This window comes from Panthera onca, chromosome B4, assembly GCF_046562875.1.
Source record: "Panthera onca isolate mPanOnc1 chromosome B4, mPanOnc1 haplotype 2, whole genome shotgun sequence".
NCBI classification, from domain to species: domain Eukaryota; kingdom Metazoa; phylum Chordata; class Mammalia; order Carnivora; family Felidae; genus Panthera; species Panthera onca.
In genome coordinates this window covers 43,525,507-43,546,732 of record NC_138345.1, presented here as the reverse complement: position 1 = coordinate 43,546,732, position 21,226 = coordinate 43,525,507, and the positions used below count along the sequence as shown (strand labels likewise).

Here is a 21,226-nt window from a genome sequence, read left to right as displayed (position 1 = left end):
TCTTTTACATCTTTGGTTAGGTTTATTCCTAGGTATCTTATGGTTCTTTGCATCTGTAAACGGGATCAATTTCTTGATTTCTCTTTCTGTTGCTTCATTATTGGTGTCTAGAAATGCAACCGATTTCTGTGTGTTGATTTTGTATCCTGCAACTTTGCTGAATTCATGTACCAGCCCTAGCAGCTTTTTGGTGGAGTCTTTCAGGTTTTCCACACAGAGTATCAGGTCATCTGTGAAAAGCGAAAACTTGGCTTTTTCTTTGCCAATTTGGATGACTTTTATTTCCTTTTGTTTTCTGATTGCTGATGCTAGCACTTCCAACACTATGTTAAACAACAGTGGTGAGGGTGGACATCCCTCAGTTGTGTTCCTAATCTCAGAGGGAAAGCTCTCAGTTTTTCCTCATTGAGGATGATATTAACTGTGGGATTTTCATATATGGCTTTTATGATGTCAAGGTATGTTCCTTCTATCCAGACTTTTTGAAGATTTTTATTAAGAAATGATGTTGTATTTTGTCAAATGCTTTTTCTGCATCTATTGACAGAATCATCGCTTTCTTACCCTTTCTTCTATTAATGTAATGTATCACATTGATTGATTTGTGAATATTGATCCAGCCCTGCAGCCCAGTAATGAATCCCACTTGATCATGGTGAATAATTCTTTTCATATACTGTTGGATTCAATTTGCTAGTATCTTGTTGAGAATTTCTGCATCCATGTTCATCAGGGATATTGGCCTGTAATTCTCCTTTTTGGTGGGGTCTCTGATTTGGGAATCAAGGTAATACTGACTTCATAGAATGAGTCAGGAAACTTCCCTTCTGTTTCTATTTTTTGGAACAGCTTGAGAAGGATAGATATTAACTCTGCTTTCATGTCTGGTAGAATTCCCCAGGGAAGCCATCTGGCCCAGAACTCTTGTTTGTTGGGGATTTTTGATAGCTGATCCAGTTTCTTCACTGATTAGGGGTCTGTTCAAACTTTCTATTTCTTACCGTTTGAGTTTTGGTAGTGTGTGGGTGTCTAGGAATTTGTCCATTTCTTCCAGGTTGTCCAGTTTGTTGGCATATAATTTTTCATAGCATTCTCTAATAATTCTTTGTATTTCTGTCATGTTGGTTGTGATGTCTCCTCTTTCTTTCGTGATTTTATCTATTTGGGTTCCCTCTCTTTTCTTTTCGAGAAGTCTGACTAGGCATTTATCAATTTGGTTTATTTGTTCAAAAAATCAGCTCTTAGATTTATTGATCTGTTCTATTGGGTTTTTTTGGATTATGTGTTGTTTATTTCTGCTCTAGTCTTTATTATTTCTCTTCTTGTGCTGGTTTTGGAGTCTTTGCTATTCTGCTTCAAGTTCCATTAGGTTAGGTGTGATTAGGTTTTGTATTTGGGATTTTTCTTGTTTCTTGATATAGGCCTAAACTGCAATATATTTTCCTCTCAGGACTGCCTTTGCTGCATCCCAAAGGATTTGGACTGTCAATGTTTTCATTTTCATTTGCTTCCGTATATTTTTAAATTTCCTCTCTAATTGCCTGATTGACCCATTCATTCTTTAGTAGGATATTCTTTAACCCCCATGCATTTGGAGGCTTTCCAAAATTTTTCTTGTGGTTGACTTGAAGTTTCATAGTGTTGCGATCTGAAAATATGCATGGTATGATCTCAATTCTTTTATTCTTTTTTATTTATTGAGGGGTGTTTTGTGACCCAGTATGTGATCTATCTTGGAGAATGTTCCATGTACACTTGAAAAAAAATGTGTATTCTGCTGCTTTTGGATGAAAAATTCTGAATATATCTGTCAAGTCCATCTGGTCCAGTGTATCATTCAAGGCCATTGTTTCTTTATTGATTTTCTGCCTAGATGCTATGTCCATTGTTGTAAGTGGAGTATTAAAGCCCTCTGCCATTACCATATTCTTATCAATAAGATTGCTTATGTTTGTGATTACTTGATGTATATATTTGGGCACTTCAAAATTGGGAGCATAAACATTTATAATTGTTAACTCTTCTTGATGGATAGACTCCATAATTATGATATAATGCCCTCCTTCATCTCTTGTTACAGCTTTTAGTTTAAAATCTAGTTTGTCTGACATAAGTATGGCTACTCCAGCTTTCTTTTGACTTCCAGTAGCATGATAGATGGTTCTCCATTCCCTCATTTTCAAGCTGAGGGTGTCCTCAGATCTAAAGTGAGTATCTTGTAGACAGCATATAGATGGATCTTGTTTTCTTTGTTGTTGTTGTTGTTGTTGTTGTTGTTGTTGTTGTTTATCCGTTCTGATACTCTATGCCTTTTGATTGGAGCATTTGGTCCATTTAAATTCAGAGTAATTATTGAAAGATATGGATTTAGTGTCATTGTGTTATCTGTAGGTTTCATGCTTGTGGTGATGTCTCTGGTCCTTTGTAGTCTTTGCAGTGTTCCACTCACAGAGTCCCCCTAGGATCTCTTGCAGGGCTGGTTTGTCCTTCAGTTTTTGTCTGGGAAAGCCTTTTTCTCTCCTTTTATTCTGAATGACACCCTTGATGGATAAAGGATTCTTGACTGCATATTTTTCCTATTCATCACATTGAATATTTCCTGACACTCCCTCCAGGCCTGCCACATTTCAGTGGACAGGTCTGCTACTGTGCTTATGTGTCTACCCTTGTAGGTCAAGGCCCATGTGTCCCTACCTGCTTTCAGAATTCTCTCTTTAACTTTGTATTTTGCCAGTTTCACTATGATATGCCATGGAGAAGGCCCATTCTTGTTGAATCTGAAGGGAGTTCTCTGTGCCTCCTGGATTTGGATGTCTGCTTCCTTCTCCAAATTAGGGAAGTTCTCAACTATATTTTGTTCAAGTAAACCTTCTGACCCTTTCTCTCTCTTTTCTTCTTCTGGAACTCCTATGATGCAGACATTATTACTTTTCACTGAATCACTTATCTCTAATTCTCCCCTCTTGTTCTAGCATTTTTTATCTCTCTTTTTCTTAGCTTCATCATTTTCCATAATTTTATGTTCTATTTCACTTATTCTCCCCTCTGCTTCCTCCATTCTTGCTGTCACTGCGCCTAATTTATTTTGCACCTCACTTACAACATTTCTTAATTCATCATGACTGTTTCTTAGTTCCTTGATCTCTGCAGCAATAAATTCTCTGCTGTCTTCTATGCTTTTATTAAGTCTAGATATTAATTTTATAACTATTATTCTAAATTCTTGATCAGATAAATTGTTTACATATGTTTTGAGCAATTCTCTAGCTGTCATTTCTTTCTCAAGTTTCTTTTGAGGAGATTTCTTCCGTTTCACCATTTTGGCTAGTTTTCTGTCTTTTATGTGTCCTAATAGCTTGTTATATGTCCTGCACCTGTGAGCACTACTATTATAAAAGGGGGTCATACACTGTCCAGGGCCTGGCCCTTCAGAAGGTCTTTTTGGAGTGTATTGTGCCCTCTTTCTTGTTGTGACTCTGTTTGCTTTACTTCCCTACTCATAGTAGTGGTTTTTTTTTAAATTTTTTTTTTTAACGTTTTTATTTATTTTTGAGACAGGGAGAGACAGAGCATGAACAGGGGAGGGTCAGAGAGAGAGGGAGACACAGAATCTGAAACAGGATCCAGGTTCTGAGCAGTCAGCACAGAGCCCGATGTGGGGCTTGAACTCACGGACAGTGAGATCGTGACCTGAGCCCAAGTCAGAAGCTTAACCGACTGAGCCACACAGGCGCCCCAGTAGTGGTTTTGACCTTCCACCAGGTGTGCTTTGATTTGGTCTTTGAAGTAAACCTGGAAAACATTTAAAAATGGGGTAATAGTGGAAGAAGCCTTATCCCATACAAAGACAGAAATGACAGGGGCAGAGAAAAAGAAAAGAAAAAAAGAGAGAGAGAGAGAAAAATTGACCAAGCAGATAATCAGAGAAACTCTACCACTTAATCCAGAGAAAGAGAAAAGAAAATGAAGAAGGAGATACAGAAGAGGTGTAAAAAGAATAGATTAAAAATTTCTGCTTAAGCAAAACAACAACCAGAATAGATAAAGGAAGAAAAGAAAGACAGAAATTATATATATATATATATATATATATATATATATATATATATATAATAAGAATTGACCAAGAATCAAATCAGAAAATGCAAAACCACTGGACCAATATCTGATTAGTTTCAGCTGTACAACACAGGGACTCAACACTTTCATACAACACTTGGTGCTCATCACAGGTGCACTTCTTAATCCCTATCACCTACTTAACCCATCCCACCATTCACCTCCCCTCTGGTAACCATCGGTTTGTTCTTTACAGTTAAGTGTTTCTTGGTTCTGTTCAACAATTTGAAGATGTTTTTCACTATATTCTGCCCCCCATAATTCATTATGTGAAAGGGCTTTTTTTTTTATGTTTCCCTATAAATGGCGTGCAATTTTTCTCTGTTTTCAAGATTTTTCTCTGTTGTAAGCAGTTTATTTTATTTTTGCGTATGTAAAAATACCTGCTTAGGGTTTGATTAGCTTCTTGAAAGTATAGATTTATATATTTAAATAATTTGGAGGAAATTGAACTATTACCATTTTTCCCCTTATTTTCTCTTTCCGATGGTTCTAGGATTTCAATTTCATGTATGTTAAATATTTTTATATTGCCCTGCAAAACATTGAGACTTTGTATATTTTTTCCAACTGTTTTTCCTTGTTTTTTTATATTGGACAATTTCAAGTTCCCTAAACATTTTTTTTCCTGCTAATTCTCTGCTTTTAAGACCAATCTAATGAAATTTGCATATCATGCATTTCTTAATTATAAATTTCATTTCTTAACAAAAGTAAAAATTCTCTATTTCTTAGAAGTATCCCATTTTTTAATTACAAACATATTTTCTTTTACATACTTGTGCCTAATTAGAACAGCTGCTTTAGAATATTTGGGGATAATTCTCAACCTGCATCATTTTCCTGTTGTGCTGCATTGATTTCCTTTCTCGTTTTAATTGGTCATATTTTCCTGATTTTCTTATGTCAAGTATTTTGAGATTGTGCCCTTGGATATTGTGCAGGCTATGCTGAGCGTCTGTATGCTGATGTATTTCTCCAAACAGTGTTGATTTTCCTATTTTAGCAGGGACTTGGTATAGCTGACCTCAAATTTAAATTTCTGTCTTTTGGGAAGTTCCTGGGTGGCTCATTTGGTTGAGCGGTTGAGGGTCTGACTCTTGATTTCGGTTTAGGTCATGATCCCAGGAATGTGGAATTGAGCCCCACATGGGGGCTCTGCACTGAATGTGGAGTCTACTTAAGATTCTCTCTCTCTCTGTCTCTCTCTGTCTCCCATTGCCGCTCTCCCCCACTTTTGCTCTCTAAAACAAACAAAAATATCTATCTTTTGGGCAGTAGCTCAAATCTCAAACAAATTCTTTTTTTTCCCCAAATAAATTATTTTATCCTTAGCTATAATGTAGCTTTCACATGCATCAGGCAGCGACTTGGAAAACTTTTATACTTGGAACTTGGTGTACATCCTTTATGTTTTCTTCTTCATGGGATTCATCCTCCATTTTCAATATCTGTGGTTGCTTCAAACTCTGTTCTCTGTTTTGTTTTGTTTTGTTTTTGTTTTTGTTTTTGTTTTTTAAGTCTCAAAAGACTGCAGATTGTCTATTGAAATTTTACTCACTCTACATGGCACCAACATTGGGCTGTCTTAAGCTAACAGTTGTAAAAATAAAAAATAGATACCTTTCCATACCTATTTCAAGTGTCACTTCCCCTCCAAAATCTGCCTGCTTTTGTTCATGTTTCAGTGCCTTCAAGTCATTTTCTGTGTATATGTATGTGTGTTTTTAAAGGATATTTATTTCAAGGGCAATAAATTACTGGTATATCCAGGATGGCTATGTGTCATCATCTAAACCTACTGGCAAATATTATAAATCAAAACTACCTGTTACAAGCACATTTGGGGATGTCAAGATCCTTTTTGTATGGGAGGATCAATCTATCTTAAGCTTTGGGGGCCACTTATTATGCAAATTTTGTCCAAGAAAATATATTCCAGTGTGATAGATAACTCCCAAAATGTCTGGAGTAATGGTGGACCACTAATTAAAATCTCTAATTTGTATTTTACTTTAAAATTTTTATCTGCCTGAGACTTGAGTGCAGGCAGTGTCTGCATTGACCCTATACAGTCTTGATCCTAGTGTCTTATACATTGCCTTGCTGATAGAAAATATGATATATTTTTAAGTGAATTAAACAGAAAAAGAATGGAAGAATGAATGAATATACACATGGTTGAAATTCTGTTCATCTTTATTCTTTCCAAATCCACCTTGAGAAAAGCATATACTTTTGTCAAAGAAAGCTTTAGACCATAATTTAACAAAATTTGAGAAGCTTGTATGTGGTATTAGGGATATAGTTCTAAGTCTCTTTTAATTACTTATCCTTTTTCCTTCCAGTTTCTTTCAACTCTTCTACCGCTCATAAATCATGCCCTTCGAAAGACTGGAGGCTACACGGGGGGAAATGTTACTGGGTTGCTGAAGCTAATAAATCTTGGCATGAAAGTAAAAATGACTGTGCCACGAAAAATTCACATCTCATGGTGATTCGAGACTTCATTGATATGGTGAGATATCAAACTTGGAGATTATAGCATCCTCACACTTTTCATTACAGTTATTGTGCTACATACTTGGAAATTTCTATGAAAATAATGTGAAGCCTCATTCCTGTTAACTACATAAATGTTGGTTGAATGAATTGTTGAACTACATGTTTATTTTTAAGCTTTTTGGGAGGGAGTGGCTATGGATTGGAGGAATTCTTTTGCTACTCTACCACTAACTTCTCCACCAGGGATCCCCATTGCTTACTAGATTCCATTTTAAAATGTAAGACGGTAAATATCTTCCCTCATCTCTCATGTTTATTGCAATATTCACAATGGCTGCAGTCAGATATCATGGCAGCTAAAATTAAGATGATGCTGAGAGAAAAGAAATACAGAATAGTCCTCATTAAGGACCTTCTTCCTTGAGCAGAATATTCCTCTAACTGGCTTAATTTAAATTGAAGTTTTGTGGGGCACCTGGGTGTCTCAGTCAGTTGAGCGTCCAACTTCAGCTCAGGTCACGATCTCGCGGTCCATGAGTTCGAGCCCCGCGTCAGGCTCTGGGCTGATGGCTCAGAGCCTGGAGCCTGCTTCTAATTCTGTGTCTCCCTCTCCCTCTGCCCCTCCCCCGTTCATGCTCTGTATCTCTCTGTCTCAAAAATAAATAAACGTTAAAAAAAATTAAAAAAGAAAAAAGAAGTAAACTATCTTCTCACCGTAACCGGTGTAACACCAAATCTCAACCTGTAAGACTGTCTATCAGATGCAGTTCAAATTGACTCAAATATGAGCTGAATCCAGGATAGAGTAAGAATTGTATTCTTCTCCTTGAAGTCAATTTTAAGGCAAGAAATGGGAAGCAGGTATCAACTGGAAATCTTCTCATAAGAATGCTCTGGAAGGGATAAATAACAAATCAATGCACGAAGAAATTGTTCAATGAAATATTTCACTAAGAACCTCATCTATTTCCCTCTCACCATCAAAGGGAAGGATGCTGAAATACAGAAAAAACATATCTTCTAGGCAATCAATAAACCAGATGGGGGAGACCAGTAGACTGAGACAATATATTTTAATAGAAAATTCCTTCTTCCAGCTCAGATTACACCCCTTCACATTATTCCTAAACAACTGAATGGGCCAGGTATAATTGTTCTCTTTCAAGGATAGATAAGAATCTAAAAGGAATCAGCATAGAATTTATACATAAATATTTCCGTTTCCAAATTTCTCCAAAGAAGGCATGTAAAAGTCAGATAAGATATATATTACAGAAGAATAATTACTCCAAGAAACAGAAAATAATTTCTCTAGCAAATTCATCTCTAGCTTTCAAATAAGTTAAGAATAAAGTGAAAGGAAGAGAATTATAAGTCCACCTAGAAAACCCATGTGTCACCTATGGCAAAGAAAAAAAAAAGAAAGTAGAAAGAAGGAGAAAAAGGAGGGGTGGGGGAGGAAGAAGAAGAAAATGAGAAAAAGAAGTATTTAAGCAAACAAACCAACAAAAGCAAGGAGATTTTTCACGGCAAGGTGCGAAGATCGTGAAGAAATGTTACTACAACTTTTAGAATAAGAAATAGCCAGTCAACTATAAATTGCCAACTTGTTTCAGATCCATGGGAAAGGTAGGGTTGCAGAGCCAAAATCTATGTTGAAACAGGTACCTGTGGGAAAGAGAAGACACATCCTCACTCACTTGGGATACACAAATCAGGCATTATGCATCAGAAAGAAGAGTTCAGTCAAAATAATTGAAAGATGAGTTCAGGCTGATAGTAAGGTGCAAGAACAGTGTGAGGCTCCTGGGCTCTTTAGAAATAAGGGAATTCTACAAACCCTGGAAGACTATTTTTCTGTCAACGTCACTGGCTCTCAAAGAACAGATTGGAAAGAGGGGCGCGGGGCACCTGGGTGGCTCAGTCGGTTAAATGTCTGACTTTGGCTTGGGTCATGATCTCGCAGCTTGTGGGTTCGAGCCCTGCGTCGGGCTCTGTGCTGACAACTCAGAGCCTGGAGCCTGCTTCGGATTCTGTGTCTCCATCTCTCTGCCCTTCCCCACTCACACTCTGTCTCTCTGTCTCTCTCTCTTGCTCTCAAAAACAAATCAACATTAAAAAAAGAAAAGATTGGAAAGAACCATAAAAAAAAATGTCCATTGTGGCACAGACCTGGGAGGAGAAAAGAGCAGTGATGCGGAAGTGGCAAGAAATTCCCCCCTAGATCCTTGTCCCCCTGTCTGTTAACTGTGCTATGGCACAAAAGCCTTAATGTGCGTGCCGGTGACAAGGACAGCTGCCTTTAGGGCGCTGGTGAAACCCACTGCAGGTGAGAAAGAGGACTGGGAACCGAAAATACTCCCGTGGGAGGGTCGAGAATACACAATGGGACCATGACTACATTCAGAGGAGGGGCAGCAGAACAGAGAAAGCTGCACAGAGAAGACAGGGGTGAGTGCCTGCCTAAGACTGAGGCATAATCAGAACAAGAAAGACCATTGCCTCTGCTGCCTTTTATTATCAAGCTAACAAGTTTCAAATAGGAAGTCAAGAAGGGAGAGGGACAAGGGAGGAAGAAGAATGAGCAAAGAGATCTTCATGAGGCATGGTGAGAAGGGAGACTTAAATTCTCAGGTCAAGGAGACATTTCCCTGGCACACAGACAAACCAAAACCACTGAACACAAGATGCCACCGCAGGAATTTGAAACCCGAGGTGCACCAAGGATTACCAGAGCAGCAACAGATGAGAAACCCACCCTCCTAACTATTAACTTCAACCCTAGGACAAACTAGTAACCTCGTTTCATTACTACGCACAAAACCAGTGGGTTTTGTCAAGTCAAGTTAGCATCAAATCATTGGGTATGAGGTAAATAAAAAGACCCAAAGAAACAGGACACTCCAAACAAACAAACAAACAAGCAAAAAAAAAAAAAAAGGGAATACTGCAAAATGATAAAGGAGTTGTATGTGGTTGCTGGGGCAGCCGTGACAAAGGACCACAAACTTAATGACTTAAGCAAGAGAAATGAATTTCTTGCAGTTCTGAAGGCTGAGTCCCAAGATCAAGGTATTGGCCAACGCCTCTCTCCTTGGCTTTCAGACGGCCACCTCTTACTGCATCCTCACATAGTCTTTCCTCTGTGTGGGTGTATCTGTGTCTCTCCGTGTGCCCAAATTTTTCTTCTTATAAGGACAGCAGTCAGATTGAATTAAGATCCACGCTAATAGCCCTAGTTTAGCTGAATCAGCTCTTTAAAGGCTCTGACTTCAAATGCAGTCATATTTTGAAGTCCTGGGGGTCAGGGCTTCAACATAGGAATTTTGGAGAGACACAATTTGGTCCATAATATTCTACCCTTTGGCCCTTGAATCCCACAACAGGAGTCAATTTTATATATATATATATATATATATATATATATATATATTTATATTTATTTATATATTTATATTTATTTATATATTTATATTTATTTATATATTTAAAATATATATATATATTTAAAATCTTCAAAAATAGATCTTCTACAAAGCATGTCTCAGACCTTCAGAAAATTAAACTGGAAATTAGGAACAGAATAGTGTTTGGAAAGTTCCCAAACGTTTGAAAATTCTGCAACACACTTCTGAATGATGACTGGGTCAAAAAGGAAGTGATCAGAGCAAAATTTTTAAACTATATTGTGAATTGAATAAAAACAGGATCTTAATGTGTCCGAATTTACAGGTTTCAACTTAAGCAGAGCTTCAAGGGAAATTTATCGCATTAAGTGCTTATGTTTGAAAAGAAAATAATGTAGAATCAGTCATCTACACTACTTAAAAAAAAAAAAAAAAGAAACTAAGAAAAGAACAAACTAGACCCAAAGCAAGCAGAAGAATGGAAGATGTACATTACTCGATCTCAAGTCTTACTATAAAGCAAAATTAGTTAATATGGTGTAGAATTGGCAAAAGACAGATAGACCAGTGACACTGAATAGAGATGCCAGAAGCAGACCTACAAAAATTTAGTCAACTGATTTTTTTTTACCATAGCGCAAAGATAATTCAATGGAACAACACTACATTGTCTTGTATGCGTGCATAATGACTTTATTTTCTTACAAACAGTTATGACATTTAGCCTGAGTTCAGCTGCATGTGACAGAGAACCAAAATCACCGTAGCTTAAACAAGGTAGATGTTCACTTTATTGACTCTAAAACAGTTCCACTTATAAGATATCCCTTTGGTACACTTAAAAGCGTTAGGACAATTAGAAAGCAAAAAGAAAACTCCCAGTTAAACTACTATGAGCCATGGATTGTCTGATGTTTCCAATGTTGAAGTGTTAAAATAGGGGGAAAATGTATCTATTCCTCTATGCAATTGGTTATGTCACTCACGTTTTAGTCCGTACAGCTATGGATTCCTAGTCTTGTCTGTGGAGTGCTGTCTGTGTCCACCTATTTCCGGTTGATGGACCACCATATGGACGTTCTAGCCATCAAAAAAGAAGGAAATAATGAATGGAAGGATACAGCCCTCTACCTTTTACGTGCTTGATTAGAATTTCAGTATTGCTTGAATTGTGTTCCATTAGCCAGAAATTAGTCACATTGTCACACTTCGCCAAAAGGGAGCCTGGGAAACATATCCTTACTATGTCTGGCCATAGATATGGCTCAGGGGTTTTATTACTATAGAAAAAGTTATTAAGAACTATGAACAATATGTACCATGTCAGCTCAGATATTGCTTCCTTTCTTCCTTGTATATTCTCTTGCCTCTATCTATTATTTCTTACCTGTAATTAATTATAACCACTAACATTTATGTAATGAGAATTTATTATGTTCCAAGCAGTGTATAATAATGTTATTTAATAACAAAGCTCTTTGAGATAGGTACTACTATAACCTGAGTCTCAGAGATTGGGGAAAACACAAGTAAAAAGATTCAACAACTGTGCCAAGATGCACAGCAATCGATCGTCGAGCCAGGACTCAAATTTGAAAGTTCATCTTCGCAGTCTTAGGATCCCCGGCAACCACGCATACTTTACGACATTGTAGTGCAGTACTTTGTCCCTCCAGTATGATCCGTTAGAAAAGTGTGACGTTCAATCCCTGTTTCTCGTGTAGGACCAGCATACAAAAGGTCCTCTTGAGAAATTTATTTTGTGTATCTATAAGAATCGATCAGTTGTTTCCTATAATATTTCCTATTCTCTTTAGAGTTTCCTATGGAAGCACCTAAATACCGGAGTGTTTTACTGGATTGGCTTGACTATTCCACCTGGAGGGGAATCATGGACCTGGGTAGACAACAACCCTTTTGACTCCCATCTGTGAGTTTATTGTATTTTAGCTTTTTTGTGATTTTAATCCCATACTGTATGACAAGAAAGAGTCGTCTGATGCTGTTGGGCTTGAACTGAGGAAACAGGTATACATTTCCTAACCGAATCATATGATCTGACAAATATTCATATAAAATGGTCTACTCGGAAAGTTGAGGGAAAAAAGACATCATATTCCACACACTCAGAAGATTTAGGGATGGGAAGCAGGATTTGCCAATAGCGTTCTTTTATTTTATTAAAGAGGCAAATTGACCAGTGTGAAATCTCTTGTAAGAGCACAAGTTTATGGGCACCTGGGTGGCTCAGTTGGTTGAACATCCAACTCTTGATTTAGCTCAGGTCATGATCCCAGGATCATGGTGTTGAGCCTCATTTGGGGCTCCTCACTGAGCATGGAGACTGCTTAACATTCTCTTTTTCTCTCCTTCTGCCCCCTCCCCTACGCATGCTCTCTATCCCTCTCTTAAAAAAAAAAAAAAAAAAAGACCACAAGTATAGTTTACAAAATATAAATTTCTTCTCTTTTCAACAGTTTTTATTTTTATTTTTATTTTTTTATTTTTTGAGACAGAGAGAGACAGAGCATGAACGGGGGAGGGTCACAGAGAGGGAGACACAGAATCTGAAACAGGCTCCAGGCTCTGAGCGGTCAGCACAGAGCCCGACGCGGGGCTCGAACTCACGGACCGCGAGATCATGACCTGAGCCGAAGTCGGCCGCTTAACCGACTGAGCCACCCAAGCGCCCCTTTTCAACAGTTTTTAAGTGAACAAAACCAGAAGTGCCATTTTAGCATTATCCACATAACCTTGACTAATACTCCTTAACTATTAACTTCTCTTGCAAAATAAAACTGAGGGGGGGAAGAATTACCTTACCCACCATATTGTATATTGTTTAAATTGTTTAAATACTCATGTTTTTATTTTAAAAATTAGAAAATATTTTCTGAGGCCCTCTTTAGTCTCTGGACATTTGCTGTTGTAAAGATAACCATTTTCTTCCTTCATAGGTTTTCAGTAGAAGAAAAATGGCGGACCCGGAGCATGAAATGTGCCCAGGTGTCTCAAATTAAGATAGCTGAACAAAAATGTGGGAAAGTTAATCCGTGGATTTGTCAACTGTAACCCACACTGCATGAAATCAGTCTCCATTTCTCTGACGGAAAGACACCACATGAAGTTTGAACTCAGAATATATCAAAGTCCAGAGGGCCACGTGTGTCCCAGAGGGGAGTGTGTGTGTGTGTGTGTGTGTGTGTGTGTGTGTGTATGTGTGTGTGTGTGTTCATTCGGGTGGGTATAGTACTACTTCTCAGAGATTTAGGAAGGCTAATAGAGAAAATGAAATGTTGTAGAAACTGAGAAGATAGAATGAACGTATTTTTTCGTCTGAATTATCAGTTATTCAATCCCCATTCTCATTTTGCATGTGGTTTCGAAACTTCCGTCTTTATTTTCTCCACAGCTTCCCTCTATAATATCCTTACCTAATTACATTTTTACGAAGAAATTCATATCAAAATCAAGTTTACATCTCTAGCCCAGACTTTTCCCGGATCACCAGACCCATATACGGTACTGCTTATATAACATATCAAGTTGGGGCACCTGGCTGTCAGTTGGTTGACCATCTGACTCTTGATTTCAAGTTCAGGTCATTACCTCATGCTCATGAGATTGAGCCCCAAATCAGGCTCTGCACTAGGTGTGGGGTCTGCTTAAGATTCTCTCTCTCCTTCTCCTGCCCCTCCCCTGCTTACGAGCAAGTGTGCATACACTCTCTCTACTATATCAAAGAAAGTTAGTTCATAAATGACATTTAACATATGAAATCTGAAATCTCAAAGGCATCTCAAACTCAATATATAAAAATAGTTCAATCATGGGGCTCCTGGGTGGCTCAGTCGGTTAAGCGTCCGACTTCGGCTCAGGTCACGATCTCGCAGTCCGTGAGTTCGAGCCCCGCGTCAGGCTCTGTGCTGACGGCTCAGAGCTTGGAACCTGTTTCGGATTCTGTGTCTCCCTCTCTCTGACCCTCCCCCGTTCATGCTCTGTCTCTCTCTGTCTCAAAAATAAATAAACGTTAAAAAAAATTCTTTAAAAAAAAATAGTTCAATCACTTTCCTCATGAAAGGAACCATCCTCCAGCACTCAGTGTCTCAGTCAATGGCACACCACACAAGACAAGAAATGTCACAACTTAGAGTCCAGCTGTGTCGTCATCACCCTCTATCTGGCCCACCTTTCTGTATTGCTATCCACTCTCCCTCCCACAAAACCAAGTATTGTTAGTGTTTTTACTAAATATCTCTCAAATCTCACCTCTTCCCTTCATTGCTTTCACAACCTTAATACAAAAGTACCAAAATATTAAGTGACTGACCTAACAAGGCCTTCCTTGTTCTACTCCTAATCCGTTTCAGTTATTCTCTACCACGTAACCTAAGTGATATTTTAAAAATACACATACTGACAATACAACCCTTCTTTTGAAAAACACTGCAACATCGTTCTTAGACTAACACCAGGGATGCCTGGGTGGCTCAGTCGGTTAAGCGCCGGACTCTTGATTTCAGCTCAGGTCATGATCTTACACTTTGTGAGATAGAGCCCCGTGTTGGGCTCTGTACTGACATTAGGGAGCCTGCTTGGGATTCTGTCTCTCCTTCTTTCTGCCCTCCCCCTGCTCAGACACTCTCTGTCTCCCTCTCAGAATAAATAAACTTAAAAATGTATGTCAAAAAAGTAATAAATTTAGAATAACACCAAACTCCATAACACAGCCTAGAAATCCCAGTCAGCTCTAATCCTCGCTTACTTAGTGTCTTTCTACACAAAACTTATCCAAACTCCCAGTACCACGACCATAGTAGACTAATTTCAGGAACTCATCCACAATTTCACCACACTGTCTGACAGACATTTTCCCTGTATCTGGAAGTCTCTTTTCTCTATTCTCTATCAAGTGAACTCTCAACCACTCTCCATAAAAAGCTGAATTCTTAAGGATCTTCTCTGAGCTCCATGATGAGGTCAAATATCCCAACATTATATACCCCTTCCCAGAGCTTATCACATTTTTGGTCTTACCTATATCAGTATTTGAGTGAATATTTAATTAATGTTCTCCACTCTCACTTGACTATAAAGTACGTAATAACTGGTTTTATATTTCCAGTGTCTTTTAAAATGTCTAGCACATAAATGCTCAAAAAACTACTTACGATGTTGTTTTCCCTAAATGATCACAAAAGTAAAATGCTGATATGAGGCTGGAAAGATAGGCTGCAAAAGACCAGAGGCTCAGACAATGGAGGCCTCACCGGTAAGTCATCGAGTGCCAAGGGAAAACTGGAGAATTTTTCTGCGTGGGCGATGATATTGACAGAGAATCCTATGAATGCCAAATGAGTGTACGTGGAGGCTTAAATGCTTCAGAAACAAACTTTCTCGTGACGTTTATGTTCACCTCTTTATGGCGGTTACATCCTTAGAAGCTTTCTTGTAAGTCATATCATAACGTAAGAATCCTACGTCTGTATGTTGAGTTGGACACTGTATATGAACAGATGGGTAAAGCATTTGTGTTATGGCACGTTGGCGCTACATTCCAACAAAAATGTTTTATTTTATGAGCACAGTGGTGTTCATAGGACTATAAGAATGTTTATTAAACTTGTTTTCGGACTAAACCATTTGAAAACACAGAATATTGTAAGGGATGCTAAGCACCATGGACTTGTGCATGGGGAATAGACACAAAAGTAGCTAAGAGTTTGTGCTGGAAGTAGTCTGGAAAGGTCTTGGGATTCAGACACTGCTGACGACTGTGCAGGGACTCTGGTTTGCAATCAGTTCACTAAAAGGCACAGGGTGGGCGTGCTTTCTGCTCATGCGACTCTACGCTGAAGTCTAGCAAGTGATTCTCTGGTGGTCCTAGAATAATTCATTTAGTAATCTTGGCGCAGATCCTTTGGAAATGAACCTTTCTTATTTTCTTTCTCCTTTCAAATTTGGAAGCCTATCCCATTTGGACATATACCCAGGAGTTCTTGGATTATAGTCTTTAGGAAATAGAAGCTACCAGCATCCACATGCCTAGTCAAAGGGAGAAGTCTGTGATGGATGAAGAGAACAAAACTCGGGCTTGAGGGACCAGCTGGACTCACTGTGCGGCAGACAGAATCCATAATCTCACTCATCATTTGACCTACTTATACTGTTACTCTGATCAGTATAAAACACTGATGGCTTGGGTCTCCTGAAATCAGTGTCCATTCTGAGCCACTGCCCAGCAACTCCTCAAAAGTTCGATTATTTCTCTTTCCTCAATGTATAGTCACCCAGGTAAATGGTCATAGATTTCTTTGGGGAAGAGTGGGGGAAAAAGATGAACTATATAATTTCTTTTTGTTTGTTTAGTAGAGTTTTTTCTCAAAGGCTTTCTCCCCACTCTACAGAGATTCTGGGTCTGTAAAATGGCTCAGGTTTGGGAATTGATGGAGGGAGCATGATCTCCTATTTTTAGAATTAGGTTAGCCTCCTAAGAAAGGGCTACATTTACTGGCAAAAAAGACTCAATAGAATTTCGGGTTCCATGTCCCTAGCTTGAGTGGAATCTTCCCGTATGTCCCCATTCCAGTTTTCAAGATCTCAGTCCTTCTCGACGGTGCCCTCACTTTAACAGAAGACATCTTGCAATGCTGAAAATCCAGAACATCCATCTCCTCAGTCTCTCACAATGCTGTTAGCAGTGGTTTCATCTTTAGGCCAATTTCCTTGGAAAATTTCCAGCTATGTGTAGGAACTTTCCTAGCTTGTCCCCCGTCGTTGTATCAGATAACAAAAACAAGCAGTGCAGACTCTCTCCAGCAGAGGGAGCCATTAAACAAACGTGTTCTTGGGGAGACGGTAGAAAACTTCCCGTTTTCTCTATGGTCTTCTGAGACATTGAGAGCAACTATTAACATCAATAACGGACTTACTACAGCTTAGTGATAAGAAAGGAAAAAGAAAAAAAAAATTAACTAGTAGACACCATACAAAAGCTTAGAGAATGAGAGAAAATAATTCAACTTTTATCTGTTTAAAAAAAAAACAAACCCGGAAACAAACTGCAGACGTAAATGGATATGGAGGCAAGGGCATAAAGGCATGAGTTGACCTGTCTTGAGAGCTTAGTAACACCTTGTTGTCTCTGGTGATTCCCAGGAAATAACAGGAGGGAGGTGTGTGTGCACTTCCTAGGGAATGAGGGTGGGAGGTGCCTGGGAAGAGGGTTTATTTAAGGTCCCTACAGCCAGGTAAGCCATCCACTGACATTTCTGTAACAAAACTTGTACCTAATAACTGAAAACTGGGATATGTGAAGGTTCACAATGAAGCCCAGACAGTGCAGTGGACATTCGCCAGTGTTCTAACACAATTTTGTGTTCTCCTTGTCCCTTAATTCAGTGTTTAATAGACCCATTGTATGTTGCTATACAATGTCAGGGTTTGCCATTTCAGAGCTATAGTACATCAATTTGAATGACGACCAACACTTTATATTACTATTCATTTATTTGGGGGACACATTGTTACTATTTTTTTTCTATTATATTATAGAAAGAGAGTTGACATTTTTAAAAGTCCACCTATTATTAACAATAATGAGTTTATTAATTTAACAGCTGCATTTTTTCTGCTAATATAAACACTTTCTCTCAAATATCTCCGAGAAGAAAACTGATTTGACTTTATGGACTAGACTGACTCATGAGTCTGTTAGTTAAAAGATGTCTTAAGATGAGCATTAGAATGTGATCTCTTTAATCAAATTTTATGAATTCATTCTAGGTAGTGTATATACTAAATACCTGTTAGTTGAATGAATAGAAGAGTAAATGAAAGCAAGGAAGGAATCTGGCTTTTACAGAACCCTGTTAAGTGATAATTACCCAGTGGTAATGTGATTTTTATGTTAGAAAACTAGTGAGTGACCATATCAAATGTCAAGCGGGAGAAATGATAAATAACAAAATTTAAGGTCCTAAAGGAATTTTCATTCGATTGGATCATAGTAAAGTATTTTTCTCAGTTTGTGGTACTAATCAGAAGGCCTCGTGTATGTGATCAATTTAAGAAACATCCAAATATATCAATTCCTTGTTAACTCCAACTTACAATAGTTTAAAAATTCAAACTGAGGACGTAGTGAGATTTGGAGAGAGGTGATCCCGGGCTAGCAAGATGCTTGTTAGATCACCTGGTGTTCATGTCCACAATTCATTGGATTCCTTGTACAAGCCAATGAAATAAGTTAAATTAGCCTTAAATTTGGGAAGGAAGGGAAGAAAAAGAGAAAGAGAGGGAAACAAACCACAGGAGATTCTTAACAATAGAGAAAAAACTGAAGGTCGATGGAGGGAGGTGAGTGGAGGACGCGTTAAATGGTGATGGGTATGAAGGAGGACACGTGCTGTGATGAGCACTGGGTGTCGTAGGTGAGTGATGAATCCCTAAATTCTACTCTTGAAACCAACTAAATTGCACTGTTATGTTAACAAACTAAAATTTACATTGAACAGATTTTTGTTTGAAAAAAGGTGAGCATGGAAAACCGAAGTAAATCAGTATTACCACATCTCATTTTTTGCAGTTTCCGTTAACCAGTGAATCCTTCCACTCCACTCTCATATAGAAATGAACAGTATTGGGGCGCCTGGGTGGCTCAGTTGGTTAAGCTTCCAACTTCGGCTCAGGTCATGTTCTCATAGTTTGTGGGTTCGAGTGGGGTCTGTGCTGACAACTTGGAACCTGAAGCCTGTTTCATATCCTCTGTCTCCCTCTCTCTCTACCCCTCTCCCACTTGCATTCTGTCTCTCTCCAAAATAAGTAAACATATAAAATAAAATAAAATAAAATAAAATAAAATAAAATACTATAAAACTGACACACAGACTGTGAGAATTAAGTTGTTATAATAAGAACAGTGGCAATTGAACCAGGACAGTAACTCTGAACTATACCAGTTGGGGGGGGGGGGGAGATTAGGGCGCTCCAAGATCAACATGAATACTAAAAATTGGATACTGTCGTGGAGAAAAATTGGCCACAGAGATATGAATTAGAAATTACTTTCATCACGACGCTTAAAAGAGTTGAAATGAACAGGGTCTCTGATGTAAATTGAACAAATAGAAGGTAACCATGAAAAATCATCACAGATTGGCTTTAAACAACTGACTCTCGGGGCGCCTGGGTGGCTCAGTCAGTTAAGCGGCCGACTTTGGCTCAGGTCATAATCTCATGGTCTGTGGGTTCGAGCCCCGCGTCAGGCTCTGTGCTGACAGCTCAGAGCCTGTAGCCTGTTTCAGATTCTGTGTCTCCCTCTTTCTCTGACCCTCCCCTGTTCATGCTCTCTCTCTCTCTGTGTCTCAAAAATACATAAATGTTAAAAAAAAAAATTTAAACAGCCGACTCTCTTGGGTCCCAAACTCCAACACTAAAAAAGTCACCACTTAAACAGCACATACTGCTTGTTGAGCATAGTTTTAAGTGCTTTAAGAATATTAAATAGGTTTGAACCATATCAAAAAGTTGCTAAGTGGATACTGTTATGATTCTCATTTTATTTTTATTTATTTATTTTATTTTATTTTTTTGAGAGAGAGAGAGAGAGAGGCAGAGAGATATGGAAAGAGATATCAAGCAGGCTCCATGCCTAACATGGAGGCCGACACAGGGGCTATATCTCATGACCGTGAGATCATGACCTGAGCCAAAATCAAGAGTCAGAAATTCAGCCCTACCAAACCACCCAGGTGCCCTTGATTCTCATCTTAAAGATGAAGAAACTTATCCTTCTGGAAAATCTGAGTACATTTTACGAAGTCTCACATTTAGTAAGTGGCAGGGCAGAAATGTAATTACCTCTGGTAATCTGGTTTCAGAACCCACGCTTAGCTACTGTTATATTGCATCTAACTTCCAGAGAGTAAAGGTAGTTGAGTAAAGATGAGCATTTGGGGGACGGTGGTGAACTTCGGTAGACATTCAAAATTAGTATTGATATTTTCTATTTAAACCTCCTCAATCGCAAGCCAAAATACCCTGGCTGTCTTTGGTATGCAGTTCACCTTAGACCAGCATTGTATAAGGTTGATCATGAACATCACACCTACGTCTTAGCCCAGAAACATTAATAGCATCAATCATTAGCAATTCTTTTAGTTCTGAAGGAAATACCTGTATTTTGGTGATGGAGCGTCAACCAAATAAGAGTTTGTCTATGACATAATATACCTCAATACAGAAAATTTCATGTGAGAGATACACTTCTGAGTATTAGAAAAACTAATTTCACAACACCTGAGGAATGGGTATGTTCTATAATTTTAATAGTGAGAAACATATAAACAATCATGCTTTCCTCCCACTTTTAGCTACCAGAAAGCTCGAAGTTAGATTCAGTCTTTAATAATCACAACTTTTGTCTAGTTTTATGGCAATATATTAAGTTGCCTTCCCATTCTTTGGTCCTGATAGTGAATAGAATATTTCCTCTAAGTGTATATATTCCTGCAAATCAGCTCAGAAACGTTTAAAATAAATTTTTGTAGCAATAAGTGTGTTTTGTTTGTATTGTTTATTGTGTTTGAGGCACCTCCAGGATAGTTCTTCTATTTGTAGATGCCAAGATTTGGATTCATACCAAAGCATCCTCCAGAATAATTTGAGAGTAGGTTACTGAGTACCAAGAGCCTTATTTTACATGCATTGCTTCCTGTCCCTTGAGGAACTATATATTTTGCCTCTCCTGTACCACTAACTCCAATGCTACGAACACAGTAGGGATTTGAATGAATTTATTAATAAATGAGTGAATGAAGTAAATACCTTCATTCTCAAGATGCTTGGAAACACCAGTTAAGCTTCTAACTCTCCTTTCTTTGTCTAAGCAGCAATTCTATGAATTCAAAGGATTCAGTTGTATCTCAAGTTTCTATCAGAAGAGTCTTAAGGAGCTCATATGAATAACTGGCGTAGGAATTGAGTCAATTACCAGTTTATCGCCTCTTTGCTCCAAATCTATCATTCACCATCTCCTCTGTTATAATGGACATGGCCTGTACGTTTTTCTGCCATGCCAGCTGGCACAGCGTTAACGTTTGTCAGTTGAAGGAACTGAAGAAGGAAGGCAGTCAGGGGAAGGAGTTTCTCTTCCTGGTTCCAGTGTCCTTTGTTCACCAGGCTGTTGCACAGTT

At 38.4% G+C, this 21,226-nt stretch overlaps 1 protein-coding gene across 3 annotated transcripts in view; it reads left to right on the top strand.

Annotated features, from left to right (window-relative positions):
• Positions 1-17,080, top strand: part of CLECL1 (C-type lectin like 1) — a 28,299-nt gene extending 11,219 nt beyond the window's left edge. For 2 of the 3 annotated variants that reach the window (XM_060658430.3, XM_060658428.3), the window contains 3 exons: positions 6,468-6,637; positions 11,849-11,961; positions 12,989-17,080. In XM_060658430.3, coding sequence (XP_060514413.1) covers positions 6,468-6,637; positions 11,849-11,961; positions 12,989-13,103 — 398 coding nt within the window. In that variant the 3' untranslated portion in view covers positions 13,104-17,080. The remainder of the gene's footprint in view (positions 1-6,467; positions 6,638-11,848; positions 11,962-12,988) is intronic. The other variant, XR_009617460.3, reaches the window with a different exon arrangement.
• Positions 17,081-21,226: the final 4,146 nt, after the last annotated feature.